The following is a 27713-nucleotide window of genomic DNA, read 5'->3' on the forward strand; positions in this document are numbered from 1 at the left end:
AGCACAATCGCGTCAGCTGTTTCCTGTCTGCAGTAAAATCATTCGCCACTGCACTTCTAGATCTCAGAACTCTGCACTTCTAGTTTAGATACAAGACAAAACTGTGTTTTTAAAATGCAAATAACTGATCCCATGACGCTCAGTGAGGACATTTGCCCACTGTCTGAGATCCTCTGTGGCTGTAGTATTCTCTGATCAAGTGTTTTGGATCGACTCATATGAAATATGGGAGCACAAAGTCTGGAGGAGCACTGACGGTTTCCTCCCCATTTTTATACCGATTCTCCTAAACGCTGCCAATACGTCATTATACTGTAGCTACAAGTTAGAAACACGTTCAGTAAGTTCTGCGGTCGTCTGGAACATGTCAAATACATCTGCATACGTCAATATGCGTTGGAGATAAGTTCGATATAAGTTACACAAAGGTTCAAGGCACGTTACTCATAAGGTATATGTACGATAGACATTTTCTCAACGTATTTGGACTTATGAGAAACTTACAATTAACGTGTGTCAACGATCACAGAACTTACCTACAACATATGGCCCGTGTATGCAGGATGTAGAAACATACACTGACATATATCGAGAAATTTTCAGCATGCTTAAAATTTTTGGACAACATTGCGGTATGTCGTCGTATGCCAGTGCTCAGAACTTATACAGTACTAACCTAGAATTTATCCGACGTACACCAGAGTATTTGCCCAGTTTTTCATACGTCGACATACACTGTCTAAATTGTCAAGGTGTGACAGCGGCATCACAGATTACAAGTCAAATATAAATGTGATAATTCAAACGTAACTCAATAAAAAGAAGAACCTGGACTGGGTTTGTGAACTGAAGATTCATTTCACACTCAGGAGGAAAGTCAAATCACTTTACTTACTCTAAATGAGCATCATGGAACCTTGTGCCCACTGCTTGTCTCCATGGAGATGTTGGAGATGAGAGCTTTGTCTTGGGCAAGACACTTAACCCACTTTGCCCACAGTGTCTGTGTGAATGGGTGAGTGGTTCCTTGTTGTAAAGTGCTTTGAGTGCCTTGAAGGTGGAAAAGTGCTATAGAAAAATGTGACCATTAACCATAGTGCAGAAAATACGGTAATAATGTCAGTCAAGACATAAAAACAACTAACTGAGTAAATGCAAGATTCATAAGTTGTAAGTCATGAGGAAAAGCAGTGACATAAAGACAGAGAAACAAATGTTTGACATCCGCAAAAGAAAAGTTACACACTGCACCTTTAATATTTGGATCATACTATTTTTAAATATTAACACAAAATCAGATCGGATCTATGTAGAGGCGAGCTCACTCACAGTAGAGAACCAAGAAGCAAGTTTGTCAAGATATAAAACACACACACACACACATTGGCGCGTGTGCAGACAGGAGCCCACACACACGGCGAGTTGAGAGGAGGAGATCAAGAGGAGGTAAATTGGCCGGACGCCTGACGAAGTGCGATGCCTTTGAAGCCGGATCCTCATTAACACGGGGCTGCTGCAGTTTGGACACGCCGTTTACTACATGTTTGAGAGATTCGACTGCAGGGAGAGCTCCGCACAAGATCAAGTCATCATTTTGAACAAGAGGCTGAGGTTAAACTGCCCCAAAGCTGTCAGCGACTGCAAAGAAATCATTCAGCTTGTTTTGAAATTTGTACCATTTTACAAAATCATAATCGTGTTTCAAAAATTTTAAAGCGAAATCTCAAAACATTACAGGTGCATTTTGTAACTTTTTTCAGGTGTTTTTTTCATGGAGATGTTATTGAATGTTCCGCAGTTTGGCATTAAACCTTTCTACCTTCACAGAGACCAAACCAGGCCAAGTTACAGGTCAGATCTGTGGAGAGGCGACCCCGCTCACAGTCAGAATGTTGTTTTTCTACATATTTTTCAGCGATAAATCCACCTGTAATTGAATATATGTTCAGCAAGGGCGGAAATGGGTGAATTACATTTACTCACATTACTGTTATTGAGTATTTTATCATTTTTGAGTAGTTTTTTAAATAGGTAATTTTCTCTCTTTTACTTGAGTACATTTTCACCAAAATATTTTACTTCATTACATTGGAACCCATCCTCGTTACAGAGTAAAATCAGATAGAGAAAAATAAAAAATAAAAATCTGCACAAAGTTAAATAAAATTATATATATATACATATGTCTTGGATCGAGGTGGACGTGGACGATATTCAAGAAGAAGGTGCATTGAATAATTCTCGAGAGGAACATAAAAGAAATCCTTGGCCAAACCTCAGACAGATATTTGTGTTCAAATGTAAAATAGAGAATAGCAAAATAATGCAAGTCTTAAAATGGTAACTGTTTGTGAGCTCAGTGGTCTTTAAAATGTCAAGTTTGCACTGAACAAAGTTTGTCTGCATCAGCTAAAAGTTGATTAAAACAACTTGTGCTGGATTAAATTTATGACTCATCCTTTTTTACACCAAATAATCAAAAGTAACTAAGTAGCTTTTACTCAAATTACATTTTAAATGAAGTATTTCTTTTTACTTTTACTTGAGTAAATTTTACTTTTATTTTGATTTTTTAGATAGTTACTTTTACTTTTGCTTGAGTAGATTTTAGATGGTTACTTTTATTTTACTTGAGTAGATTTTAGATAGTTACTTTTACTTGAGTAGATTTTTAGATGGTTACTTTTACTTGAGTTGATTTTTAGATGGTTACTTTTACTTTTACTTGAGTAGATTTTTAGATGTTACTTTTACTTGAGTTGATTTTTAGACGGTTACTTTTACTTTTACTTGAGTATATTTTAGATGGTTACTTTTACTTTTACTTGAGTAGATTTTTAGATGGTTACTTTTATTTTACTTGAGTAGATTTTAGATGGTTACTTTTATTTTACTTGAGTAGATTTTAGATGGTTACTTTTACTTTTACTTGAGTAGATTTTTAGATGGTTACTTTTACTTTTACTTGAGTAGATTTTTAGATGGTTACTTTTACTTTTACTTGAGTAGATTTTAGATGGTTACTTTTACTTTTACTTGAGTAGATTTTTAGATGGTTACTTTTACTTTACTTGAGTAGATTTTTAGATGGTTACTTTTACTTTTACTTGAGTAGATTTTTAGACGGTTACTTTTACTTTTACTTGAGTATATTTTAGATGGTTACTTTTACTTTTACTTGAGTAGGAATTAAGCAAAGTAAAGATCCTTTTACTTAATTCAAAATGTGTCTGTACTTTTTCCACCTCTGATGTTAAGTCAAGCTGTTTAATGTCACACTGTGGAACATTTGCACCTTTAAATTGTGGTCATTTTTTACAACTCCAAAACATAGAAAAGCATTTGTAAAAAGAATAAAGAGTAAAAAGGAGCTACTTTTCAGCTTGTGCCCATAAAAAATGTTAGAGTTGACTCAGAATCGTCCACAGTATGGCATTAACAGTATGGCAAGCAAGCCAGGTTACAGGTCAGATCTGTGGAGAGGCGAGCCCCTCACAGTAACATTACGTTTTATTCAATAACAACAGCTACAAAGCAGACAAGTGCGTGCCGTTGTGCGTCTGTGTGTCCTCTCCGACCAGCATCATACATCCAACGAGGGTTAAGTGTCTTGCTCTTATCATTAACAATGTGCTGCTAGTGAGAATCAAACCACCAACTCTCAAAAAACACAACAGATGAGTGAATAGGAGGCCGACAATAGACTGTAAATAATGGATTGTGCAAAGTAATTATTCTGTGGACACAAACAAAGAGGCTGACAGTGAGCAATCAGAGCAGGATTAGACGAGTCAGCGCTTTCACTATTCAGCCAATCACACGCCTGTTTGTCCGAATGCACTTTATATCTCCAATATGACAAAAACAAAGAATGACATTGCTGCTGATACAGTTTTAGTATACTTTTAATACTTTTCTTTTAAAGGGACAGTCCGGAATTTTGGACATAGGGCCTCATTTCCTACTGAGCCGAAGTGTTGGAGACGTGTGGAGACACTTTTGGAAATATTCCATCCAGTCCTTGTATTTGCAGAGGTCACTGGTGTCAACGGCCATAATTATCCTGCCACTAAAAACAGTTTTATCCACTCCACAAAAACACCCGAAACAAATCTATTATTACACCAGACTGTCCATGTGAATGTCTGTGTTGATAAAAGAAGGATTTCTGTATAAGCAGCAGCAGTGTAGCCAGTCTGGCGCCACCTAGTGCCTCCACTCAATTTCATTTCTCTCTAGCGACTATGTCAGGAATCAGAATACACTAGAAGTTCGTAAAAACGCCGGAAGAGCGAGTTCAGGCACCAGCCAATAATCAGCGAAGAGCCAGACATTCTGTGTTGGCAACGATTCCCAAGATCGAGGAGTTAAAGCCGGAACAAAGAGAATGTTTGGTGAATTTTATCAAGGGGAAAGACGTTATTGTCCTTCTTCCTACGGGATTTGGGAAAAGCTTAATATACCAGTTAGTCCATTAGTGGCGCATCACATATGGGCCCGGTCAAGGAGAAGTAAACAGCAAGGCCAAAAATTCAAGTTAATGCATCGATCTTTCGAACTGTTGATGAAGGTACATGATTTTAAAAAAAAAAAAAAAAAAGTATTTAAAATGATAAAAATTTGCTTGGAAGGACTGACATATTTTATAGAAATAGTTTCCTTTCATTTTGAAGTAATATTAAAGTATTCGGAAGAAAAAAAGCGACAAATGATGTAAAATCCTGCACCTTCTACTTGTTTGCACAATTTTCCCTCCGTTACTTTTCCCTCCGTTACCATGACCTTTCTTAATAAAAAATCTCATGACTCAAAAAGTAAGAGGTTTTTCAACCTAATCTTGTACCATATGGTAGAAAACTATATGAAGCAAATATTCAAACCAGTTTGTTAAGGATATGGAAGTGAGAACCAAGAGTTATCACTGTTTGGATTTATTGCCCAAAAAGTGCTGCATATTTCATTCCCTCCGTTACCGACATGAGTTTTAAAAATTTTTGTCAACAACCTGAAAGAATATCACAGGTTTAACTTGACCCTGTTGGAGTGTTAACTCTTTCCTATATTCTAATTATGCCTTATACTGTACTAGGCGCTCTGGATTATAAGACGCACTGTCATTAAATGGTCTATTTTTGAACTTTTTTCACAAATAAACCACACTGGACTTTAAAGGAAACACAACAGTGTGATGGGTGAGTGGTTTTGTTTGTTTGTTCGTTCACGGTGACTCTGGGCTTTGTTCAGTTTGTGGCGTGTAGGGAGGGTGTGTCTGGGACCAACGGATTGTCGGCGTGTTCACAGTGACTCAGTTGTTCAGTTGTGTCTAGAAGTGGCACATTGCACTCGCTTTTTCGGTTCGTTCCTCCGTTCCGTTCCTCGTCGGCGTGGAGTGATGAGTGTGTCTGTGGGTGTTTTTCGCTGTGTGGTCGCTGTCTGCTCCGTGTGTGTTTGTGTGCGCTGCGGGTGGTGCGGCTTTGTAGTTTACTGAAGTCGTGCTGGGACACCCGAGTGGATTCGTGTATAGGATTGCAGGCCGCACAGTCGTTTTTTGATGGGGTTAGAGGCTTTAGAGCGCGTCTAATAGCCCGGAACATACGGTAATGTGTAAATGTCACCGGGTGTTTTTGATGATCACATTTCTGTTGGGCACATAAAATGACATCTAATTATAGTTACCTGATTCTTGTAGTGATCTTGTTTTTTGGACATGTAAATATTCTCACCGGCTGTAATTCTAGTGAAGGCTAAAGGCGGGGGCTCGCTGGATGGTTTTATTGTTAATAAATAAATAAAGTGAGTTAAACATCTGCAGTGTGCTTCTCTGTTGTTGTGACTTTGAGGTGACTCTCCACAGGGGACAAGTGTTTATAGACCAACATTTAGTTTAACTGCTGTGCCTCCAGTTACAATACTGTTACAGCTCCCGTATGGCTGACTATGGGACTCTGTGTGCTCACTATAGCAGGATTCTGACTGTGACATGTCAACTATACATGCAGAAAAGGACTGGGAAATTAGGTATTGCAAAGTTGACTGTGAATGTATGTTTTTAAATCTATCTGAAGCCCCAGTCACACACGCAGCCTCAACTGGTCACTGTGAGAATTATTCTCTGTGTTTTTAATGTTTCATTTTAATCATGTTAATTCACCATGCAATATAGAAGTTGTTCACCTATGTGTTATAAAAGAAGTCAATGTCTGGACTCTGAAGTGTCAACGGGGCTGGGACATGGTGTATTGGATTTTGGGATGCATACGAGACAGAAAAGGGGAGGGTCTGCACCAGTTAACACATGCCAACCCATAATAACACTGTCTGGGTCAACATTACTGTGAATTTCCTGCAACGAGTTATACAGTCAGTCAGTATTTGACAAGATGGTCAGTATAAAGTGACCTGCTCTGCTGTAACTGGGGGGGCGACGTGAAGAGGTGCTGTGTGGCTGAATCCTGTAATCAACTTGAATCAGAGACCTGTACCTGCTCGAGTCAATAAAGAGACCTGTCTGTGAACTGCTTTAACTCTCCTGGACTCTCTTTAAGACTCTTTTCAGGCCGTCTCCAGGGAAACCTGACATAACTCTCAAACACAGAAGTTTGATTTCCTACAAGACTGCACTTCTTGTATGTTTAATTTAGCTCCTGGAAAGAGGCGGTGTATTTCCAGAAGTAAACTGTGTACAACCAGCGGTACAGGCACCAAATCTTGAAAACACTGCTCTGTAACGTCCAACATGTCCTGCTTTGGTCCTGGTTGGATCAAATACCGACCAGCAGAAGTGGGACCAAGTCTGTAAAGACCACTTAGGTCCTCACCTATTTCTCTTCACTCAGCTGGGGTGAAAGGCTTGTTTGTTAATAATATTCTGTTGTGTCTGGTCCTTTTCCATTTAAGTGTCACTATTATTTAGACCATGTCGGACTGTTTGTTGCGCCCTCTCCGGACGCATGGGGATTTAAGGGGAGAGGGACGCACACGCGGACACGCGCAAAGGGTGTGATGTCACACGCCAACTTGGACACATGCCAGGAGCTGTCGGTGCCGTGGAACCACGCTATCGGAACATTAACGCTGCCTGTGTTGTGGATTATTGCGTTTTCCAATCGTGCGGGAATCTGATTTCGCCACGGGAGCTGCTGGACTGAGCATCGGAACAGGAATGCGGGTGGCGTGAGTGCACCACAGACTTTATTGACTCACGTCACGCTGCCGCGCGGCGGGGGGAGAACTTTGGGAACTTTTGGGGGGCAGTTGCTCGGGACTGTTATGGTGAAGGGTGGTGGACTTACAACAGACTGTTCTTTATTGTTTTGTTGCACTGAGGTTGGGGTTTTGGGTTTGGGTTTTGGGGACTGGGTGCGCTTGGGTGCGCTCGAGCGCGGGGTGGTTAAGGGTATTTGTGGATGTGGCCGTATTCGCTTGTGTCTGGCAATGCCAATAAAAGCTGGATAGGCCAAAAGCACTTATTTTTTGCATGTCTTTATTTCACCCTGACATGAATGGATCCTCCCGCGTCCTACATTTTGCGTTGTAGCTTTTCGTTTGTCGAGAACAGGTGAATTGTTACAAGTCGTTGTTTTGCAAGTCTCAAGTAAGTCTCAAGTCTTTGACCTCAAGTCAAATAAAGACAAGTCCAAGTCGAGTCTCGAGTCACTGGTGCATAAGTCCAAGTCAAGTCCAAGTCGTCTGCTTTGAGCTTCAAGTCATTTCAAGACTTAAAACCAAAGTACCAAATATAGTTTTGATTTTTGCAGTTTATATGAATTTTAAATAAGTAAGTCTTTATTTATATAGCACTTTTCACAGACATATGTCACAAAGACAATTTACAGATCAGACTGACGAAATTTTAAACTAAATTGTACTTTAAAAAATCATGGTATATTTATATAGGAGTATTTATATAGGAGTTGTAGAAATGCAGTTTTTTCCTTTTTAAAAGTCTTGACAAGATCTGTGTGTGAATCATTACAGTCAGAACAGAAAGAATTCAGATTTAAAAGTGCTAAATAACAGTTATTGTGTCATGTAGTTCTCTGTTGGGGCAGTTTAACCTCAGCCTCTTCTCTGTAGTTGTACTGTATTTTACTGTATTGTACTGTATTACCAGTGTTGGGAATATTACTTTTAAAATGTATTCCCCTACAGATTACAGATTACATACCCCAAAATGTAGTTTGTAACGTAATCCATTAAATTACTTAAAGTGAGTAACGTAATCTGAATACTTTGGATTACTTGATATTGTCATAGTTTTTAAAACTACATGAATGTACCAACCACATCCTGAAAATTCTTGTTTGTTCTCTTCAAATTGTCTGTTGAGCCCAAGTCTCCTTGAACACACTTTTGTTTTACTGTAGAGAAATAAAGCCGAGGATCTGAACATAAGATGTTTTATCTGCTAAAAGAAAATAAAAAGCCCAGACTTTATTTAACCAGATTAAAACTATTATTGATAGAGAAATTCTTTTTACATGAGATCACCTTAAATTATGTCCACGTACTGTTAAGTGTCATATGGTTTAGTCCTGGTTTAGCCCAAAATGTGAAAACAGGAAAATCCCGCCGTGTAATCCATTTATTTCAACAAAGTAACTGTAATCCAATTACCACTCACTGAAACAGTAACTGTAACTGAATACAGTTACTCATAGTTTCTACTCTGATTACGTAATGCCGGTACATGTAATCTGTTACTCCCCAACACTGTGTATTACTGTAGTACATTTGAGTATCACAGTACTTCAGTTCCATCTAAAGTACCAAACAGAATGGGAGGGACATGTTCCAGTTTGTTCCTGTAAAAATTCCCGTAAAAATTGTATCAACACTAAACAGAAAAATATTTTCTCGGCCTCAAGTCGAATCAAGTCCCAAGTCATTGACCTTCAAGTTCAAGTCGAGTCCCAAGTTTTTGTCTGTTTTATCAAGTCAAGTCTCAAGTCCTAAAAATAATGACCCCAAGTCCCACCTCTGCAAGTCCCACCTCTGTCCTGGTTTAGTCCTGGTTTAGTCCTGGTCTAGTCCTGGTTTAGTCCTGGTTTAGTCCTGGTTAGTCCTGGTCTAGTCCTGGTTTAGTCCTGGTCTAGTCCTGGTTCCTTGAGCGGTTCAGTTCAGTTCAGTCGTAGTTTAGTCGTAGTTTAGTCGTAGTTTAATCGTAGTTTAGTGGTAGTTTAGTCGTAGTTTAGTGGTAGTTTAGTTGTAGTTTAGTGGTAGTTTAGTTGTAGTTAGTCAGTTAGTTTAGTTGTTAGTTTAGTGGTAGTTTAGTCGTAGTTTAGTCATAGTTTAGTTGTAGTTCAGTCGTAGTTTAGTCATAGTTTAGTTGTAGTTTAGTGGTAGTTTAGTCATAGTTTAGTCATAGTTTAGTTTTGGTAGTTTAGTCGTAGTTTAGTCGTAGTTTAGTCATAGTTTAGTCGTAGTTTTAGTTGTAGTTAGTGGTAGTTAGTGGTAGTTTAGTCGTAGTTTAGTGGTAGTTTAGTCGTAGTTTTAGTCGTAGTTTAGTGGTAGTTTAGTCGTAGTTCAGTCGTAGTTTAGTCGTAGTTTAGTCATAGTTTTAGTCATAGTTTAGTCGTAGTTTAGTGGTAGTTTAGTAGTTTAGTTGTAGTTTAGTCGTAGTTTAGTCGTAGTTTAGTGGTAGTTTAGTTGTAGTTTAGTGGTAGTTTAGTCATAGTTTAGTCGTAGTTTAGTGGTAGTTTAGTCGTAGTTTAGTCATAGTTTAGTCGTAGTTTAGTAGTTTAGTCATAGTTTAGTGGTAGTTTAGTCGTAGTTTAGTCATAGTTTAGTCATAGTTTAGTGGTAGTTTAGTGGTAGTTTAGTGGTAGTTTAGTCGTAGTTTAGTCGTAGTTTAGTCGTAGTTTAGTCATAGTTTAGTCGTAGTTTAGTCATAGTTTAGTGGTAGTTTAGTCGTAGTTTAGTTGTAGTTTAGTGGTAGTTTAGTCGTAGTTTAGTGGTAGTTTAGTCGTAGTTTAGTGGTAGTTTAGTGGTAGTTTAGGTAGTTTAGTGGTAGTTTAGTCGTAGTTTAGTGGTAGTTTCGTGGTAGTTTCGTTGTAGTTTAGTTGTAGTTTAGTGGTAGTTTAGTCGTAGTTTAGTGGTAGTTTAGTGGTAGTTTAGTTGTAGTTTAGTGGTAGTTTAGTTGTAGTTTAGTGGTAGTTTAGTGGTAGTTTCGTGTTAGTTTAGTTGGATGTGTGAGTCGAGCGGGATCGCAGACGTGTATAATCAGCTTGGTTGCTCGGTAAATGAGCGAGCGGCGCTGGAGTTGGGGAGTTGGTTTGGTGCCGGAGCAGGTACCTTCACAGTAGGCGTTGTCGTCCCTCAGGGGTCTGAAACCGTCTTTGCAAACGCAGCAGTCTCCAGCCTCCAGGTTCACGCAGTCCGAGTGCTCCACACAACCATGGCCCTCAGAACAGAAGTCATGACCTGCAGGAGCCACGGAACAAGACAGAGAGAGAGAGAGACGGTCACATACTGAGGAGGAGGAGGAGAGAGATGAAGAGGAAAGACAGGGAAGAGAGAAAAGAGGAGAGAGACGAGAGTGGAAGAAGAGGAAAGAAAGGAGAGAGGACAGAGAGGAAAGAGAAGAAAGAGAGGAAAGAGAGGAGAAAGAGAGGGCAGAAAGGAGAGAGAGGAACGAACGGAAGGAGTGGAGAGAGAGGAAAGAGAAGAAAGAGAAGAGAGAGGAGAGAGAGACGGTCAGATACTGAGGAGGAGGAGAAGAGAGATGAAGAGGAAAGGCAGGGAAGAGAGGAAAGAGAAGAGAGACGAGAGAGGAAGAAGAGGAAAGAGTGGAGAGAGAGGAAAGAGAAGAAAGAGGAGAGAGAGAGGAAAGAGAAGAAAGAGGAGAGAGAGGACACAGAGGAAAGAGTGGGGAGAGAGGAAAGAGAAGAGAGACAAGAGTGGGAGAGAGAGGAAAGAGTGGGGAGAGAGGAAAGAGAAGAGAGACAAGAGAGGAAGAACAGGAAAGAGTGGAGAGAGAGGAAAGAGTGGGGAGAGAGAAAGAGAAGAAAGAGAGGAGAGAGAGAAAAGAGAAGAGAGAGGAAGGAGTGGAGAGAGAGGAGAGAGGAAAGAGCGGAAGGAGTGGAGAGAGAGGAAAGAGAAGAGAGAGGAGAGAGACAAAGGAGAGCAAAGAGAGGAGTTAGAGGAAAGAGAGGAGAGAGTGGAGAGAGAGGAAAGAGAAGAGAGAGGAGAGAGACGAAGGAGAAGAAAGAGAGGAGTTAGAGGAAAGAGAGGAAAGAGAGAATAAAGAGGAAAGAGTGGAGAGAGAGAGAGGAAAAAGATGAAAGCGAGGGGAGAGAGGGGATGGAAAGGAAGCGAAGAAGAGACAGAGTGAGATGAAGAGTGAAAGAGAGGAGGAGCATAATTCACCAGCAGAGGAAACAGAGGTAGAAACTTTAGAAGAGGGAGATGAAGATTGAAGGAGGAGGAAAGAGACGAAGACTGAAGAAAGAAAAGAAAAGAAAACAGAAGGAAAGGAAGAGAAGAAGAGATGGAGAGAAGGAGAGAAGAGGGGAAGGTTAAACAAAGAAGAGAATAAGAGATGGAGAGGAGAGGAGAGAAAGTGTAGAAGAAAAAATGTGTGAGGAGCGAGAGGAGAGAAGAGAAACAAGGAGTTGTGACCTGCAGGGGGCGATAGAGGGAGTTTAGATCATAGATAGATGTATATTTACTAGTACATTGACATAATTAACTTCTAGCCCCTGTGTTCCAAATAGGAAGTGAGGATGGGCGCACTTCCAGCTCCATCAACTCTGGCTCCAATTCACTTTTTATTGAAAAAACGTGTCCCCTCTCTCTGTAATGACAGCTGTCAGACTCCTCATTTTAGTCTTAAAATATTTGTATTAACCCGCTGTACGTGATCCTGGTGTTTTTTTATTTGACTGTTGTCCCTAAATCAAGATATAAACATTAATAACAGACAAATCAGATGTCTTCTTTCTCAGAGGTCGCTCTGTGTTACCGTTAACAAACAGGTTTGATTGACAGTGTTGCTAAGCGCCCGCTCCCTGTTAAACCAGCGGTGCGGGAAAGGGCCTCAGTCTGGATTGGCTCTTTTGTTACTATGATACTCACAGTCGGAATTCCAAATATGGAGCTCCAAGACTACTTTACACTGAAACGAATCACCGTTTCACCGTATCACCATGTCACTTTGGCTACGTTCAGACTGCAGGGCTTAACGCTCAATTCCAATTTTTTTGTGAAATCCGATGTTTTTGTGAGGTCGTTCACATTTTCAATTAAATGTGACTTGTCTGTGACTCCAGTGTGAACAGTAAACGGCCCGAAAGTGTCCCACATGTGCACTGGAGACATGATGACGTCAACCGCAGTGAGCGTGCTCTGTGTTTACGGAAGACGTCCAAACATGGACGCAGCATTGAGCACCTGGAGATTTTAAAGTTCCTCTCGTACCGGAGCCAGAACATGAACAACTTACTTGTTTTAAGGAGGAGATTGAGAAGGAGAAGGACGAGGTTTTTGGTCGTGGTGTTTTGTGGGGCAGCGGCAGCGACGTCCGTTGAAAGGAACGTGTGGATGTGGAGACGGAGCCAAGAGTGGTGAGTGGTGATGTGCTTCACTTCAGTGACACAGAGTTCATTAACAATTTTCGCCTACTTCAGCGCAGAATAGTGACGTTTGTGTCTTGTTGATAACGTGTAGGTGGATGAATGCACTTTGGCCGTTCACACTGAAGTCACATGTCAAAAGATCAGATATGTATCAGTTTCAGGAGCACATATCCAAGTTTCCTGGGCCACATTAGAAAAAATCGGATCTGTGTCATACAGACTGTCATTAAAAGATCAGATACAGGTCAAAAAATCAGATTTGGGTCACTTCAGGCTGCAGTGTGTGAACGCAGCCTTAGTTTCTGTGTCCGTACGTCTTCCCTGTCCACACAGCTTTGAGCAGATTAGTTTACGTTTTACAGCAACAAAACTTAAAACCACATGACTCATTTGCATAAACTGAGCGCTCAAAAAACAGCTCTCTATTGTGTGCCGATTTGGTTCAGCTTTTGTCGAACTAAAGGACAGGACTCAGTGGAATATGAGTGTTCTTTCTGTGACAGAGGGGTGTTCTGCTGAGGGTGAGTCTGTTCTGTGTTTCTGTCGTGTTGGAGATGGTTCATGTGAAACTTTTCAGAGATTATACGTCTGCAGGTCGTACACACAGACACACGTTTATATGAATGGACATATATTTTAGACTCTTAGTGTTTTGGCGGTGAATTACTTCGCGGCGTACAGAACTACATCAGAGTATCAGTGTTTTCAGGCGTCCACGCGGTGCCGGATCAGATCTGTACTCAGATGAATTCGTGGGAGCTGGAGGCACCAGATCGTTCCGTCTCTGGATCCATTTTCAGTCGGATTAGTGTGAACGAACACTGCATCCACAACCAAAACCACTCCAATACACAGTAATGTGGACGGGGCCCAAATTTGCTCTTACTAGCCTCACTGAGCTTCATTTTGCTGGAGCTGAACACTGTGGGTGAGGTCACACTCCCTCACACCCACTTTTTTATACAGTCTGTGATTTCGATACTGAAGAGAAAGACAGAGGAAGAAGGAGGAAGGTGGAAAAAAAAAGAAAAGATAAGCAGAAATTAAGGGAAAAAGAAGGAAAAAGGAAAGAAGAGCGGGTCGAAAAAGAGAAGAAGAGATGAGAGGAGACAGAGGAGCAACGGGCGACCGAGTGAGAAAGTTTCAACAGGGAGGAGAGAGGACGAGAGAAAGAAGCGGGATGAAGCGAGCAGAAGAGGGAGGAACAGAGGAGAGAAGAAAGGAAAAGGACGACACAAGCAGAAAGCTGAGGGCGGAGAGGAGAGAGACGGAAGAGAAAGGGAAATAGAGATGAGAGGGAGGAGAAGGAGAGGAGAGAGTGGAAAAGAGAATATAGAAGAAGATGGGAGCTGAGGAGACAAAGAGAAGGGAGCACAGAGATGAAAGAGGAAGGGAGGAAGTGAGGTGAGGAGAGAGGAGAGAAGAGATGGAGAAAGAGGGCAGGAAAAGATGACAGGGAAGTGGAGAGGAGAGAGAAGAGAGGAGAGGTCATGCTGAGCAGTTAAAGGTTACGGCAGAGTCAGAGCTCAGAGCACTCCACAGGCAGCAGGAGTCGGAGCTTCAGCTGATCTTTACTTAACCCCCGTTTCACTGATTTTACACACAGAGACACGGGTTTGAGCTGAGCGACATGTGCTTTTCATGCACACGCCCACTTTCAAATACTTCACTGACACTTTACTAAACTAAACTAACCGGGTTTGATGAAAAGTCTGGTTTATTTGGAGTTTGCAGCTCATGAGCCGTCAGTGTTGGGAAGGTGACTTTTAAAATGTATCCCCCTACAGATTACAGATTACATCCCCCAAAATGTAGTTTGTAACGGAATCCATTAAATTACTTAAAGTGAGTAACGTAATCTGAATACTTTGGATTACTTGCTTTGCTGTTGAGAAGCAAAGACGAGGAAATCGTTTCCTCGCATAAGATGTTTTGTCTGATAAAAGAAAATAAAAAGCCTAGACTTTATTTAAACAAATTAAAAATATTATTGATAGAAGACGAGACACGTCTGCGCAGCTTGATTTAAATCTTGTTTGAGACATAGTTTAGACCTGGTTTAGACCTGGTTTAGACCTGGTTTTAGTCCTAGTTTAGACCTGGTTTTAGATCTGGTTTTAGACCTGGTTTAGACCTGGTTTTAATCCTAGTTTAGTCCTAGTTTAGACCTGGTTTTAGACCTGGTTTGGACCTGGGTTTAGACCTGGTTTAGACCTTGTTTTAGTCCTGGTTTAGTCCATGTTTAGTCCTAGTTTAGACATGGTTTTAGACCTGGTTTAGACCTGGTTTAAGACCTGGTTTAAAGGTTGTATGGAGGATTTTTTTTGTTTCAAGTTGTCAATGATAGCATTATACAGATGCAGTGGCCTTGTAATTATGATGACCAAAAAAAAGAATAAAAATTCATCAACTCTGGACATGGTGGGGCTAAACATTTGCCAATAGATAACGACACTGCCTCGTTATCTGTTAGTTGACAGGCTGTCAATCAAACTCCCTACGTTTCTAGCGTAACTGACCTGCCTGCGCCGCCGGGTACGTGGTTTACGTACGACTGTCACACAGTCCACAGACGCAAGACGCACAGACGCTGTTTACTCCACCAACGCAACAGTTCTTAGCAGCTTTTTCTGACCTATATCTTCCTCGCAGTTCGCACAAAGTTTGTTGCAATGGCGACAAGAATCCAGGATCAGTTAGCCGCAAAAGAAAGTCCGTTTTTGAGGTCGCTGAAAGAAGAAGACAAGGGGAAAAGCAGCGAAGCCAAACTAAGGTGATTCTTGAAGATTCATTCCAGCGATGGCGCGACTGAAGCAGACGCAGGGTCTAAAGACTGACGCATTGGTCGCCAAATTACTCCTGGACAGGTCACTTCTGCTTATTATGAAAACGTACTTTATTTCCAAGAGCTAGTCAAACGTTTTTCAGGACACGAAAGCGATATCCTATGTCTGAAAACGTAATTTTCAAGGCAAAGAAAGAGTCCGCTTGCTGCTGCGTGTTGTAGCTAGTTCATTCGCACTGAATCTCCACGCAACCTTCTCTGCACCCCTTTCCTGCTCCTGTCCCCGCTGCCCGATCCGCTCTTCCCCCTGCTCCTCACTTCTCCGGGCACGGAATCTCCGCGCACCGCTCCCCTCTCCTCTCCTCTCTCCCTGCTCCGCTCTTCTCCCTGCTCCTCACTTCTCGTCCGCGAACGAAATGTCCGCGCACCCGCTCCCCCCGCTCCTCACTTTTACAAGTCATGTGCAGCGCATCGGCTGTAAACAAACCTGCTTCTGGCGTAGTGAGGAGGCGGGAGAAGGCGTTTCTACGTAGGAGCTGTAGGGGAGGGGGGGGGGTTTCACGCATGCGCAACATTTGAAAAAGGACAAACAGTTGCTGGATTTCTCGTTCCTTGGAAAATCCTCTATACAACCTTTAAGACCCGGTTTAGACCCGGTTTGGACCTGGTTTGGACCTGGTTTAGTCCTGATTTAGTGTCCGGCAATGAGTGGAATTACCAAAAAAAAAGTCCAAAATGTGAAAACAGGAAAATCCCGCCGTATAATCCATTTATTTCAACCAAGTAACTGTAATCTAATTACCACTCACTGAAACAGTAAATGTAACTGAACACAGTTACTCATAATTTGTACTCTGATTACGTAACTCTGGTACATGTAATCTGTTACTCCTCAACACTGTGAGCCGTGTATATCGATTTGTTTTAGGCTTCGTGTGTATAAAGTTGATTGGACATTTCTGGATTCCTACACCTGCCTTAGAAACTGTACATCTAATATCTGCGAATTTACATAAATGTTTATTAATGTGCACTGTCCATGATTAAATAAACTAATGAATAAATGAAATCAACATTATAAATGACAGTAGCTTGTTGTATCTTATAAAAATCATCCCACTCGAAACTAACTCTAGCCAACTTTGCTTCGCTTTGAACTCACGCACACACACACACACACACGCGCACGCACACGCACACACGCACACACGCACACACACACACACACACACACACGCACACACGCACACACACACACATCTCACGTATGGATCTGGATCACCTACATTATTTGCATTATTTAGTTTGCTCTCGCCAGATTATAAGAGACTTGTGTATCCAGATCTGACCTGAGGTTGACTAAGCGAGGCTGCCAATCTGGGCCAAACACAGTTAACACTTCCAGACCGAAGTTTAGTAATTACCAATTTAGACCAATTTTTGTCCATTTGTTCTCGTCGGGATTTATTCTTAATTGTTGCTATTAAAACTCCAAATTTTACCCCCTAATACATCCTTTTGTCAGTACAACCTGTTATTTCACAATCTGCTGCTGTAGTTGTGTCACATGTTTGTAATGAAAGCCACAGGACCAGAAATACAGCTGGAAAAAAACCCCCACAAAAATATCAAGTCTATAAGCAAACTCAAAATATCTGTATTGCCCTCAGAAAAAAAAAAAAAAAAAAGAGAAAAAAGTGCAATGGCCCCATGACTTTTCCTGGTGTCAGGTCCAGGACACAGAGCCACATCACTTCCTGCATTTCCATGAGGTTTATTACATTTGGATTTGTACATTTAGACTGAAATAAATCTGAAGATAAAAATTGCAAGGGATGCACAATTACACAAACCAAGATGTGTAATTTTCCATTTATTTGAGAAATAAGTGCACTTAGAGCGACTTTTTCAATTGTTACAAACACAGACACTCAGAGCATCGACCATTTTGACTCACTACACCAGACATGTCAAACTCAGACTTGGGGGCCAAATTTCGGCCCACAAGATTATATCAAACATGTATTAGAGCTGGCTTGGGCCTTTATTTATTTAAAATGTTATTATTTTATATTTTGTTTGTTCTGGATTCAATGTTTAAGCAAAACTATTATTAAACATTTATTTTAATAAGAAAAGGTTTAACATTACATATCTCAAAAGAAGAGAAAACATGCAGATGTTGTTGTTTTTTTATATAAATGTTTAGTTTGGCCCACGATTTAGCCCCAGTTTTTTTTGGCCTCTGTGAATTTGAGTTTGACACCCCTGCTCTTTGGCAAAGTTTGGCCCAATCAAAACGGACGGAGCGCATGAGTTTGTCAGGAAACAAAGTTCCTATTGGACGCTCCTTTTCCCAACATCATCATGCAACGTATGACATAGGACGGGCATGTTCAAACTATGGCCCGTGGGCCAAATGCGGCCCTCAGACAAGTTTTTCTTGGCCCTCAGAATTCCAGGTGAATTGGCACAAATTTCCTTGCATCAATTAAAAATGAACTTTTTACTGCAAGTTATTTTTTTGAGAATCGACCTTGATAGAGCTGGTATTGAATATTTAGAGTGTGGTTTTAAGGATCTTAGCATGAATACAGACTGATGGCTCTTTCTAACATGTTATGCATGCACATATTTTAGTTATTCATTGTACTGAGCACCAATCTATGGTCCTCGATCGGCCCTCTGCTTTGTCTGTGTTTAAAAATGTGGCCCTTGATGAAAAAAGTTTGGACACCCCTGACATAGGATAATGCCAGAAATCTGCTCAATTAGCCACAAATCCCATCTTTTTTAGGGAAAAAAGTAAGTTTCTATCTTTTATGGTTGGAAAGTTATGCACAGTTACATAAAACATATTCCCAGGTATTGTATACAGTGCTGCTGGTCTGGAAAGCTGGGTGAAGTAAAGTGTATCGCCCAAGGACACAACAACAGTATGCACTAGTCAAAAATGGAATTAAATAATTAGTTAAGTGCTTTAAGGAGCCTCTGAAATCACACTGTCAAAGCTAAAAGTTGTCAAAAAGAGTTGAAAAAGCATTGATAACACACGACACAGGTATTGTAGTCTAATCTCTGTTTGATATTGACCCTTACCTCGGCAGACTTTGCAGCAGCGGTCACTCAGGGCGATCTGCTCGGACTCTGGACAGCTGAGTTCTGGACAGGGCTCACTGGGGACCACGCGGTGCATCGTCCGCTCCTGAAACATCCAGACCAGAGTTAGAGACTAGAGTAGTATATGGTCCCGGTCAAGCAGAAGTAAACAACAAGGCCAAAAATTCAAGTTAATACATCTGATATAAAAATGTATTGAACAGATACATATGTACTCTAGTTTATGAAACTGTTGACCTTTTTTCTGTACCATTTTTGGTTCTAAAGTTCCATATGTTTTAAATCAGACCATGTATGAAACATGGAACAAAAATTATTTTCCAAATTTTAAAGATCTGTAAATCATGTAAATAAATGGATTTCATCATATCTTGTGTTATTCCATCTTTGAACTGTTGATGAAGGTACAGGATTTTTCAAAAAAAGTTTATTTAAAATGATACAAATTTGCTTGGAAGGACTGACATATTTTATAGAAATAGTTTCCTTTCATTTTGAAGTAATATTAAAGTATTCAGAAGAAAAAAGTGACAAATGATGTAAAATCCTGCACCTTCTACTTGTTTGCACAATTTTCCCTCCGTTACTTTTCCCTCCGTTACCATGACCTTTCTTCATAAAAAAATCTCATGAGTCAAAAAGTAAGAGGTTTTTCAACCTAATCTTGTACCATATGGTAGAAAACTATATGAAGCAAATATTCAAACCAGTTTGTTAAGGATATGGAAGTGAGAACCAAGAGTTATCACAGTGCTGCATATTTCATTCCCTCTGTTACCGACATGAGTTTTTAAATTTTTGATCAACAACTTGAAAGAATATCACAGGTTTAACTTGACCCTGTTGGAGTGTAACTCTTTCCTACATTTTGATCATTTACTAATGTCAATAGTCCCTCTAGTTTCTGAATAAGAGACATTTGAATGTCAAAAATCTGCCCCTGTTTCCCTCCGTTACCACTTGACCGGACCCATGTGTAAGAAAAACATGGAAAACACAGAACCAGTGATCTAATATTATGACATCTGATTGTTGAGTTTCGTGCTCTTTTGCCTCTTCAGTGTCTCAATGACTCTCTGCTCTCTGTAAATATAAGACCCCACTTTTACAGAAATCTGCTCCTCATTAATTTACCTGCAGGGCTTTGCATAATGTTCCACAGTGCAGCTTTATTACCCAAACACAGAATCAATGGTGCGTGTTACTGTATCTCTGCATGTGTGTTTAGTCTCAAACCAGATTAGGCTGCTTCATTTCCCAGCATGCCTTTGGTGCATCTCTCTAACTATCTCATTCAGGCTGCTCTGACTGGGGATAATTTAGAGTCATTAACAGCAGACAGAGCTGGGCAAAGACACGGCTGCTCAATCATTTATGGAGATTCTGCTTTAGGCAATGTGATGTTAACAAAAAAGGCTTTATTTGTGTCAGATTTTGATCTTTTAAATCTATCACTTAGCAGTTATGTTCACGGTTAACTTGTGCTCCTACTGCTATGACAATGGTTCGAGCTTGGGATACTAGTAGTTGTCATATACAGAGAAAACATCATAACACAGAAAACCCTTCTGAACTCACTGCAAACTGTTTTTTAGCTGACAGGGTCTTGGCAACCCAAAATAAGGAGCTAATTCTGCCTTCTAATCAAATCATTGGCTTGAGAACCAAACCAAACTGTACACTTTTATGTAAAACCGTTTTTATGGATTTTTCATTATAACAAGAAAGAATTAAGTTAAAACGACAACATATTTTCATCGTCATTCTCACTTGTTCCAAAACGTCCAATAATTTGCTGTGTGAATCAAGAGCTGCAGTTGACTGCCACTTTCCCTCACGGCATCTTTGCTCGTGCCACCAAAGAGCACGTGAGCCTGTGCCTGAATGGAGACGCACAACCTACACCTACATGGAGAACACCTACATGGAGAACACCTACATGGAGAACACCTACATGGAGAACACCTACATGGAGAACACCTACATGGAGACCCAAAACCTGCACCCTCACAGAGATCCTGCACTGATATGGAGATCCGTTGGCTCGAGACACATGTGCATATTTTACTTCACTTGAGCATAAAAGCAGCATATTTCTGATATGTTTAGTTGGAGCAGTTTGGGCTGTTCTGCTCTGTCCTGTGGGGACAGGGGCTCCACAGGGTGTGTGTGCCAGGCACACCTGAACACAGTGTGCCAGGGAGCAAAAGGGCCACAGCGCCCAGACACAGCCTCAGGGTTTAGAGGAGAAGTGGCATGGCTAACTGAACAATCGCTGGAGTCTGGACAAAGCACAGGTCCTTTTCGGTGTGATGGCTCTTATGATCAAAACAAATCTGACAGATGCCTGAACAAACATCTCCATGTGGGTGAAGGCACACACTCTTGGGAAACAGGATTTCCAGGCACATTGGTGCTTCTAAAATGCAGGCCTCCATCTGATTACAGTCACATATGCCTACAGGCTGGTGAAGTCTGAGCACCATGACCATCCTGTCATTAAACAGAAGCTTACCTCAGTCTTCCCCTGCTACACACTGGGCAGATTGTGCACTAGGACTAGGTCACTTTAAACATTTAAAGTGACTTGCCCCCTGTCATTGCATTCAATATGAGCTTAATATGTTCACATTAAAATGAGAAACTGATGTCGTTAAAATGTAAGACTGAAGTCGTTAAAACCTGTAATGATTATGCTGCAGTAAGCCAGGAAAATGTTACATCCTGTGTTTGTCTAACCTTCTGTAATATACTAGTATATATTTTTAGAGGGTTTCAATGATGAAAAATACAGTGATTCTTTTCAAAGTCAAGGATTGACTAGAACTTGATTCAACTCTAATAAGGTTAAAGCAACACTGTGTAACTTTGTGGAGGAGGTATGTCGCCTGCAATAGTCCTTGGAAATAGAAATCACAACACCACAATAAGATGACTCACCCTTTATTATCAGTTAACTGTATTGTGTTTGTTAGAAATGTGTTCTCTGTATTTCAGTCATCCTTCATCTGCTGCTTCTCGGGCACCTGTCAGCAGCACAGCCACCGCAAACTTCCTCTGGGAAAACTCTGTTATTGTTGTCAGCAGAAAACTCCTAACCACTTCTAAACCCCACAACTTCTTCCAGTATCACAGTTTTCTTGTTGTTTAGCCCTCTCCTCCTCCTCCTCCTCCTCCTCCTCCTCCTCCTCCCCCCCTTCACAGATCAGAGCAGTCACTGGCTCCTGTCAGGGGGAGCATGGAGGCGTCTGCGCAGAAGGGTGACTGACGCTGGGCCCTCCCCCCCTCTTTGATCAAACTGGGACAACACTCTGATACGGCAGGTGCGACAGGAGCGACAGGTGCGGAGAGCAAAGCAACACAGATGTCCCAACACAGAGGAGGCTAACGAGGCGTGGGGCGGCGTCTGACAGCACCGAGCGATTGTGGAGGAGGTGAGTGAAAAGTGGGACAGGGCTGGTATCAGACACCAGTTCAGTTTATTTGCCACTGAAAAGAATTCCAAAGTTTAGGCTTAAACCTCTTTGCACAGCAATATTTTCAACAGCCCCAATATATTTTAGTGCAATACATTTTCCTTCAATTGACTGAACTTCAGCTCAGGTACAGGTACAGTGTGTGACTGTCTGGAGGTGGAACGTCACCTGCATCATTCCATTGGGTAAAGATTCACCATGGAGATGGATCTATTTTATGCCATACTGTGAAAAAGTATAGCTAAAAAAACAACGTTTTCATGGGGAAAAAAACTGTTTTTCATTGCAATAAACAAAACCAGATTGAGAAAAACAGTACTTCACCTGAGTTTATTTTCTTGGCTAAAATGTTATAAGTCAGTTAAATGAATCCACAAAGGTTTCACATTCATGCTTTAGATCATTTAGTATAGTAAACACTTGGGGCCCGATCTTGCCCCCGATCTTGGCACTTAGCTTAAGTGAGGCTGTGGAAGTTCTAAACAAGAAGTGTTCCGTGCCTGGACATCAGGTGGAGTGGAGCAGACTGAGGGCAGGTGTGGTGTGTTCAGTGAGTTGCCAGAATCGTAAAAATAAATATCAAACAAGTCCACTGAAAAACAACATGTAACATGCTCATGCTTTACTGTCATCAGCTCCAGTTCATTTCATGACCAAATTATTCCCACTGTGCCGCCTTGTTAGTTTATTAAGTTAGTCACTTGTAGGTAAACTACCATCAGAACTTTAGAAAACTGTGCGGCGCTGTGGAGCAGCTGGACTCTGACAGGGATCAGCACATTCACTGAAGCTCGGGGCTGTGACAGCGGAGCAGACACACGTCTGTATGTGCTGCTCTCTTGGCAGCGGTGGTCAGTAGAGCTTTGTACAGCTTTGTACAGCGGCTCAAGAAACATAGAGGTCACATGACACTGCTCTGTACAGACCTGTGGGTCCTGCTCTGTGCTCTTGGAGCACATCAGTCACTTGTGTGGGGGAAATGCAGGTCGTGAGTCACCCTCCCAGTGTGTTCATGGTTTAATCCACGTCTGTGCACAAAGCAGTAACATCAGAAACTTGTATATGACTATAAACATATTCCATAATCCACAAGACATCCACCTGTGTGAGACCAAATGCAGTGGACCTGAGAGACGAGAATGTGAGTGGTCAGCAGAGGCAGAGGTGGACACTCGTACCTCAGGTGAGAGGAGAGATAGACACTAGTCTGCTGCGTAATGGGAAACAAACAAAATGATATATTCGTATATTCCTGGCACCTCTGCTGGAGCTCAGCTCCAGAGCACTTTTATTGTATCCATATATAACTCTTCCCCACAGCCTCTGTGCTGCCTGTGATGAGGCAGAGACTGCAGACATTACCCACACTGGCACTTCTTTTAAATGCCACAGCTGTCACAGATTGGTTCAGATGTTGTCACCATATATGTACTTGTGCTGCCCCACTCCAGCCTTCAACAGAGAAGTACAGCCCCACATGGACACGCCCACTCCTTAACACTAACACTAGTGCTAAGATCAGGGCTAAGACTAGCTCTTTGTTCTTTCATCAAAGATGAACTTAAAATAATTTATAAAATAAATAATTATACTACACTGCTCACAGGAAACACTGCATTACACTGTTTGATAAGTCATTATTCGACACTTAAGGAAGACGTATTATGTTTATTGTAAATCATAATATATTGACTTTCAGCTCTTCATTGTGACATTTCACCACAGCAGGTATAAGGCATACATTTTGCCTGTACATCCAGAGCAGTGGGCAGGGATAGGGGGTGGGTGAAAACAGGATTTTTTCTGAGCTCTCGTGCCTCAGATGAAGGGACAATACAGATATAAAACACTTCCCAGTACCAGCAGATCTAAACCAGGACAATTCTAGGTCTAAACTAATAACTAACCATGTTTAAAGTAGAACTACTCAATAACATCCTAGTTCTAAACAAGAAATGACCCAAAACAAGACAAAACGTGGATAGTAAACAAGAGACTGTGGGTGTAACAGACCTGACAGTAAAAGGCAAAGGCACACAGTCAAAAATACAAACATTCACTTGGGGCCATTTACTTTCATTATTTCTCCAAACATCTCTTACAATGGTAGAGGAAGAATAACACACGGAGCTCACATAGGAGAAAGGCTTGTTGATATGACAGAGAGGGATAATTAAAAACTTCACTTTGGAGAGATTGACTGTGTCCATCAAACATAATGTCATCAAGTGAATTAGCTCACTCCCATCTGCTGCAGCGGGCACACAAAGGCAAACGCTCGGAATAATGCCTTAATCAATCAGATTTGGAGCCACTCTGGGACCCGCCGATGGTCCAGGAGACTCTGTGCTCTGTCCTGTGATTGACAGGTGCGGAGCGGTGGCACCCAAATACCAATTCAATTATGCAGGTTTGCACAATTACCTTCAAATTACACACAAAAGCCTGAAAATCACAGATGAGGGAGCTCAGGCTCAAGTGGACAATATTACATGGCGCCATTTCAAACGCTGTGTTATGTCAAAACAATGATCATTATCAAACACCCACATTTTGGAAGAATCATTTGAATTTTCTAAACAAAGAATTCAATATTGGGATTTTCAGGTATGAGGTTCAAATCCTGTTTATTTCCATGACTAAATGCCAGTTATCTCTAAATGAACTAATCAACCATTGTTAAAGGTGCATTATGTAACTTTACAGGTGCTGTCTCCATGGTGATGTTATTACTTTTCCTGGAATGTTTCACTGTATGGCATTAAACTTATGTCCATAGAGAAAAAGCAGGTGCCTGTTAGGGATGCACCAATCGGATATCAACACTGATCCTAGGCCTGGGCGATATGGATCAAATATATCTATATATGTTTTGCTATATCTCGATATACGATATATATCTCGATATCTGTACAGGAAAAAATAACCCCCTAAAACTGAAAACTGCAAAAACAAATCTGCCAAATTCCACAAGGTCCTTTTTTTTTTTTTTTTTTTATTGAAGTGTAAGAGGTCGGCAGTTCATATAGGAACATTTCAGATGACAAAAAACCCTAATTACATAAATAATAATTTAACTGTAAAATAAAAGAAATAATACATATTTTCTTCTTTTCATTCATAAATAAAACAACTCAACACAAGCTCATCTTTGCATTAACTCTGTTATCCAGACCAGAACCAGAACCATGAGCTCCTTTAGCAGAGGAAGTTCAGGATGTTCCTTATTTTAACAGATCCATGTTCCTCACCAGCGTCAGGAGCTCTGAGGTTTAATCCCACAATCCACTGCAGATCAAACCCAACGATTCCAAACTCTATTGTACAAGTGACACTGCAGCAGATTATTCATTAACATCTTCTGCATAAACAGAATTTACATGACTAAGCCACATCAGCCTGTTTGAGATAATAATGTGTTTTGTTTTTTTTTTGGTTTTTTTTGCAGCTTTGCGCAGACTTGTTTACATTTTACAGAAATGAAACTTAAAAAGCGCATGGCTCTTTCGGGCTAAAGGACGTGACTCGGTGGAATATGAGGATGTGCTGCTGATGGTTTTGTCTGTAAATGGTGGAAAAGGTTCGTGATGCTTGAAACTTTTCACTGGCACCAACTTTCGGCGTTCACGGCGATACTGACGAGTGAAGGAGACACGAGCGAACAAAATCAGGGAGGCGGGGGCACACGGAGGCGACAGAGAAGACAAACAAGCGAAGCGGCAAAATCAAAATTGAATATAAGCATTATATCGATATATACGATATGTCAGAATTCATATCGAGTTTTAAAAACTATATCGATATATTTAAAATATCGAGATATCGCCCACCCCTAACTGATTCCACTGAAAAATGAAAAATAATAATGGATTCCAAATATTATTGCAGTCCATATCCTGTTTGGACTCATAAACTGATGAAAAAAGACTCTTTACCGGCCGTTTTGTAGTTACTTGAGGGATTAATAACAGATACATAACACATATGGCTCTATTTTGCCTTATTTTATTTTAAGAAAATAAATCCAGTTTTTAGTCGCGTATACCATCATGTATTGGTAGATACTAAGACCCCGTCCACATTACTGTGTATTGGAGTGGTTTTGGTTGTGGATGCAGTGTTTGTTCACACTAATCCGATTGAAAACGGCTCCAGAGGTGGAACGATCTGGTGTCTCCAGCTCCCACGAATTTATCTGAGTACAGATCTGATCCAGCACTGTGTGGACGCCTGAAAACACTGATACTCTGATGTAGGTCTGTGCGCCGCGAAGTAATTTACCGCCAAAAGAATATATGTCCATTCATATAAACGTGTGTCTGTGTGTACGACCTGCAGACGTATAATCTCTGAAAAGTTTCACATGAACCATCTCCAACACGACAGAAACACAGAACAGACTCACCATCAGCAGAACACCCCTCTGTCACAGAAAGAACACTCATATTCCACTGAGTCGTGTCCTTTAGTCCGACAGAAGCTGAACTGTGTCAACGCACAATAGTGAGCTGTTTTTTGAGCGCTTAGTTTATGCAAATGAGTCGTGTGGTTTTAAGTTTTGTTTCTGTAAATCATAAACAAATATGCTCAAAGTTGTGTGGACAGGGAAGGATTCTGGACACAGAAACAACGTGTCTGGATGTAAATCATTTCTGATACGGTGATGCGGTGGTTCGTTTCAGTGTAAACGTAGTCTAAGATGCATCAGAATTGGTATCGGAACTAAAAAAAACTGGATCAGTGCATTTCTAGAGCCCATCCCAGGCAAAGTTACAGAGGTGGCCCTGCTCTCAGTAAACGTAGATGTATTTTTCAATAATAAAAACACTTGTAACTGAACAAATGCAAGTTTAATGCTGTACTGTCAAACAAGGCCACATAAAGTATTAACATCTTTGTGGAAACCAGCACGTGGCAGATCTTCCATCAAAAGTTTATAGCGCACCTTAATATAATCGAAACTCACATAAAACCGTGTGTCATTCGTTCATTAGTTTTTCAATATAAAACCAAAAGAAAGAAAACGAAAAAAGCAACAGTTTTCTTCATTATTTATCTTCAAAACCAAAATGAAAAAACGGATAACGATTCGTTTTTTCAGTTTTCGATTTTGTGTTTAAATGAAAAATGGAAAAAATGGATTATGACCATTTCCGTTTATGTGACTTCCGTGACTGTGATGCTGGACTTTTGTGCCACATATGGACTGAACCAGGAATGATCCAGGCCCAGGACTGAGACCGGGACTGAGACCAAGACCAGACCGGGACCAGACTGGGACCAGACCAGAGGCTCAGAGCTCACAGCAGGGCCGGAGCTCGAAGCTGAGGCTCGGACCCTGCGGAGGCTCGGAGTCAAAGCTCGGAATCTGCTCTGGTCCCAGTCTGGTCTCAGTCTCCCGGTCTAGTCCCGGACCTGGATCAGTCCTGGTTCAGTCCATATGCGGCGCAAAATTCCGACACTGCAGTCACAGAAGTCATGTAAACCGTTTTTTCCATTCTTTATTTAAACACAAAAAAACGAAAACTGAAAAAACTAATCGTTATCCGTTTTTTCATTTTGGTTTTAGAGATAAATAATAAAGAAAACTGTTTTTTTTTTTTTTTCGTTTTCTTATTTTTGGTTTTATATTGAAAAACAAATAAACGAATGATACACGGATTCACATAAGACCCAGCTCTTTAACAGAGCATGAATTACAGTAAGAGGAGCAGAGCACTCAGTCTGTTTTGAGATTTGAACTCACAACCTCTTTGC

General features: G+C 40.9%; 1 protein-coding gene across 1 annotated transcript in view; it reads right to left on the reverse strand.

Annotated features, from left to right (window-relative positions):
* The window catches only part of nell2a (neural EGFL like 2a), a 306967-nt gene that overhangs the window by 185075 nt on the left and 94179 nt on the right, over window positions 1-27713 (reverse strand). Inside the window, exons 11-13 of the mRNA XM_055155733.1 lie at window positions 18460-18565; window positions 10300-10422; window positions 6804-6818 (exon numbers count right to left, since the gene is read on the reverse strand). Coding sequence (XP_055011708.1) covers window positions 6804-6818; window positions 10300-10422; window positions 18460-18565 — 244 coding nt within the window. The remainder of the gene's footprint in view (window positions 1-6803; window positions 6819-10299; window positions 10423-18459; window positions 18566-27713) is intronic.

This window comes from Boleophthalmus pectinirostris, unplaced genomic scaffold, assembly GCF_026225935.1.
Source record: "Boleophthalmus pectinirostris isolate CB_2022bp ecotype Guang Dong unplaced genomic scaffold, ASM2622593v1 HiC_scaffold_2, whole genome shotgun sequence".
In the NCBI taxonomy this organism is placed as follows: Eukaryota; Metazoa; Chordata; class Actinopteri; order Gobiiformes; family Gobiidae; genus Boleophthalmus; species Boleophthalmus pectinirostris.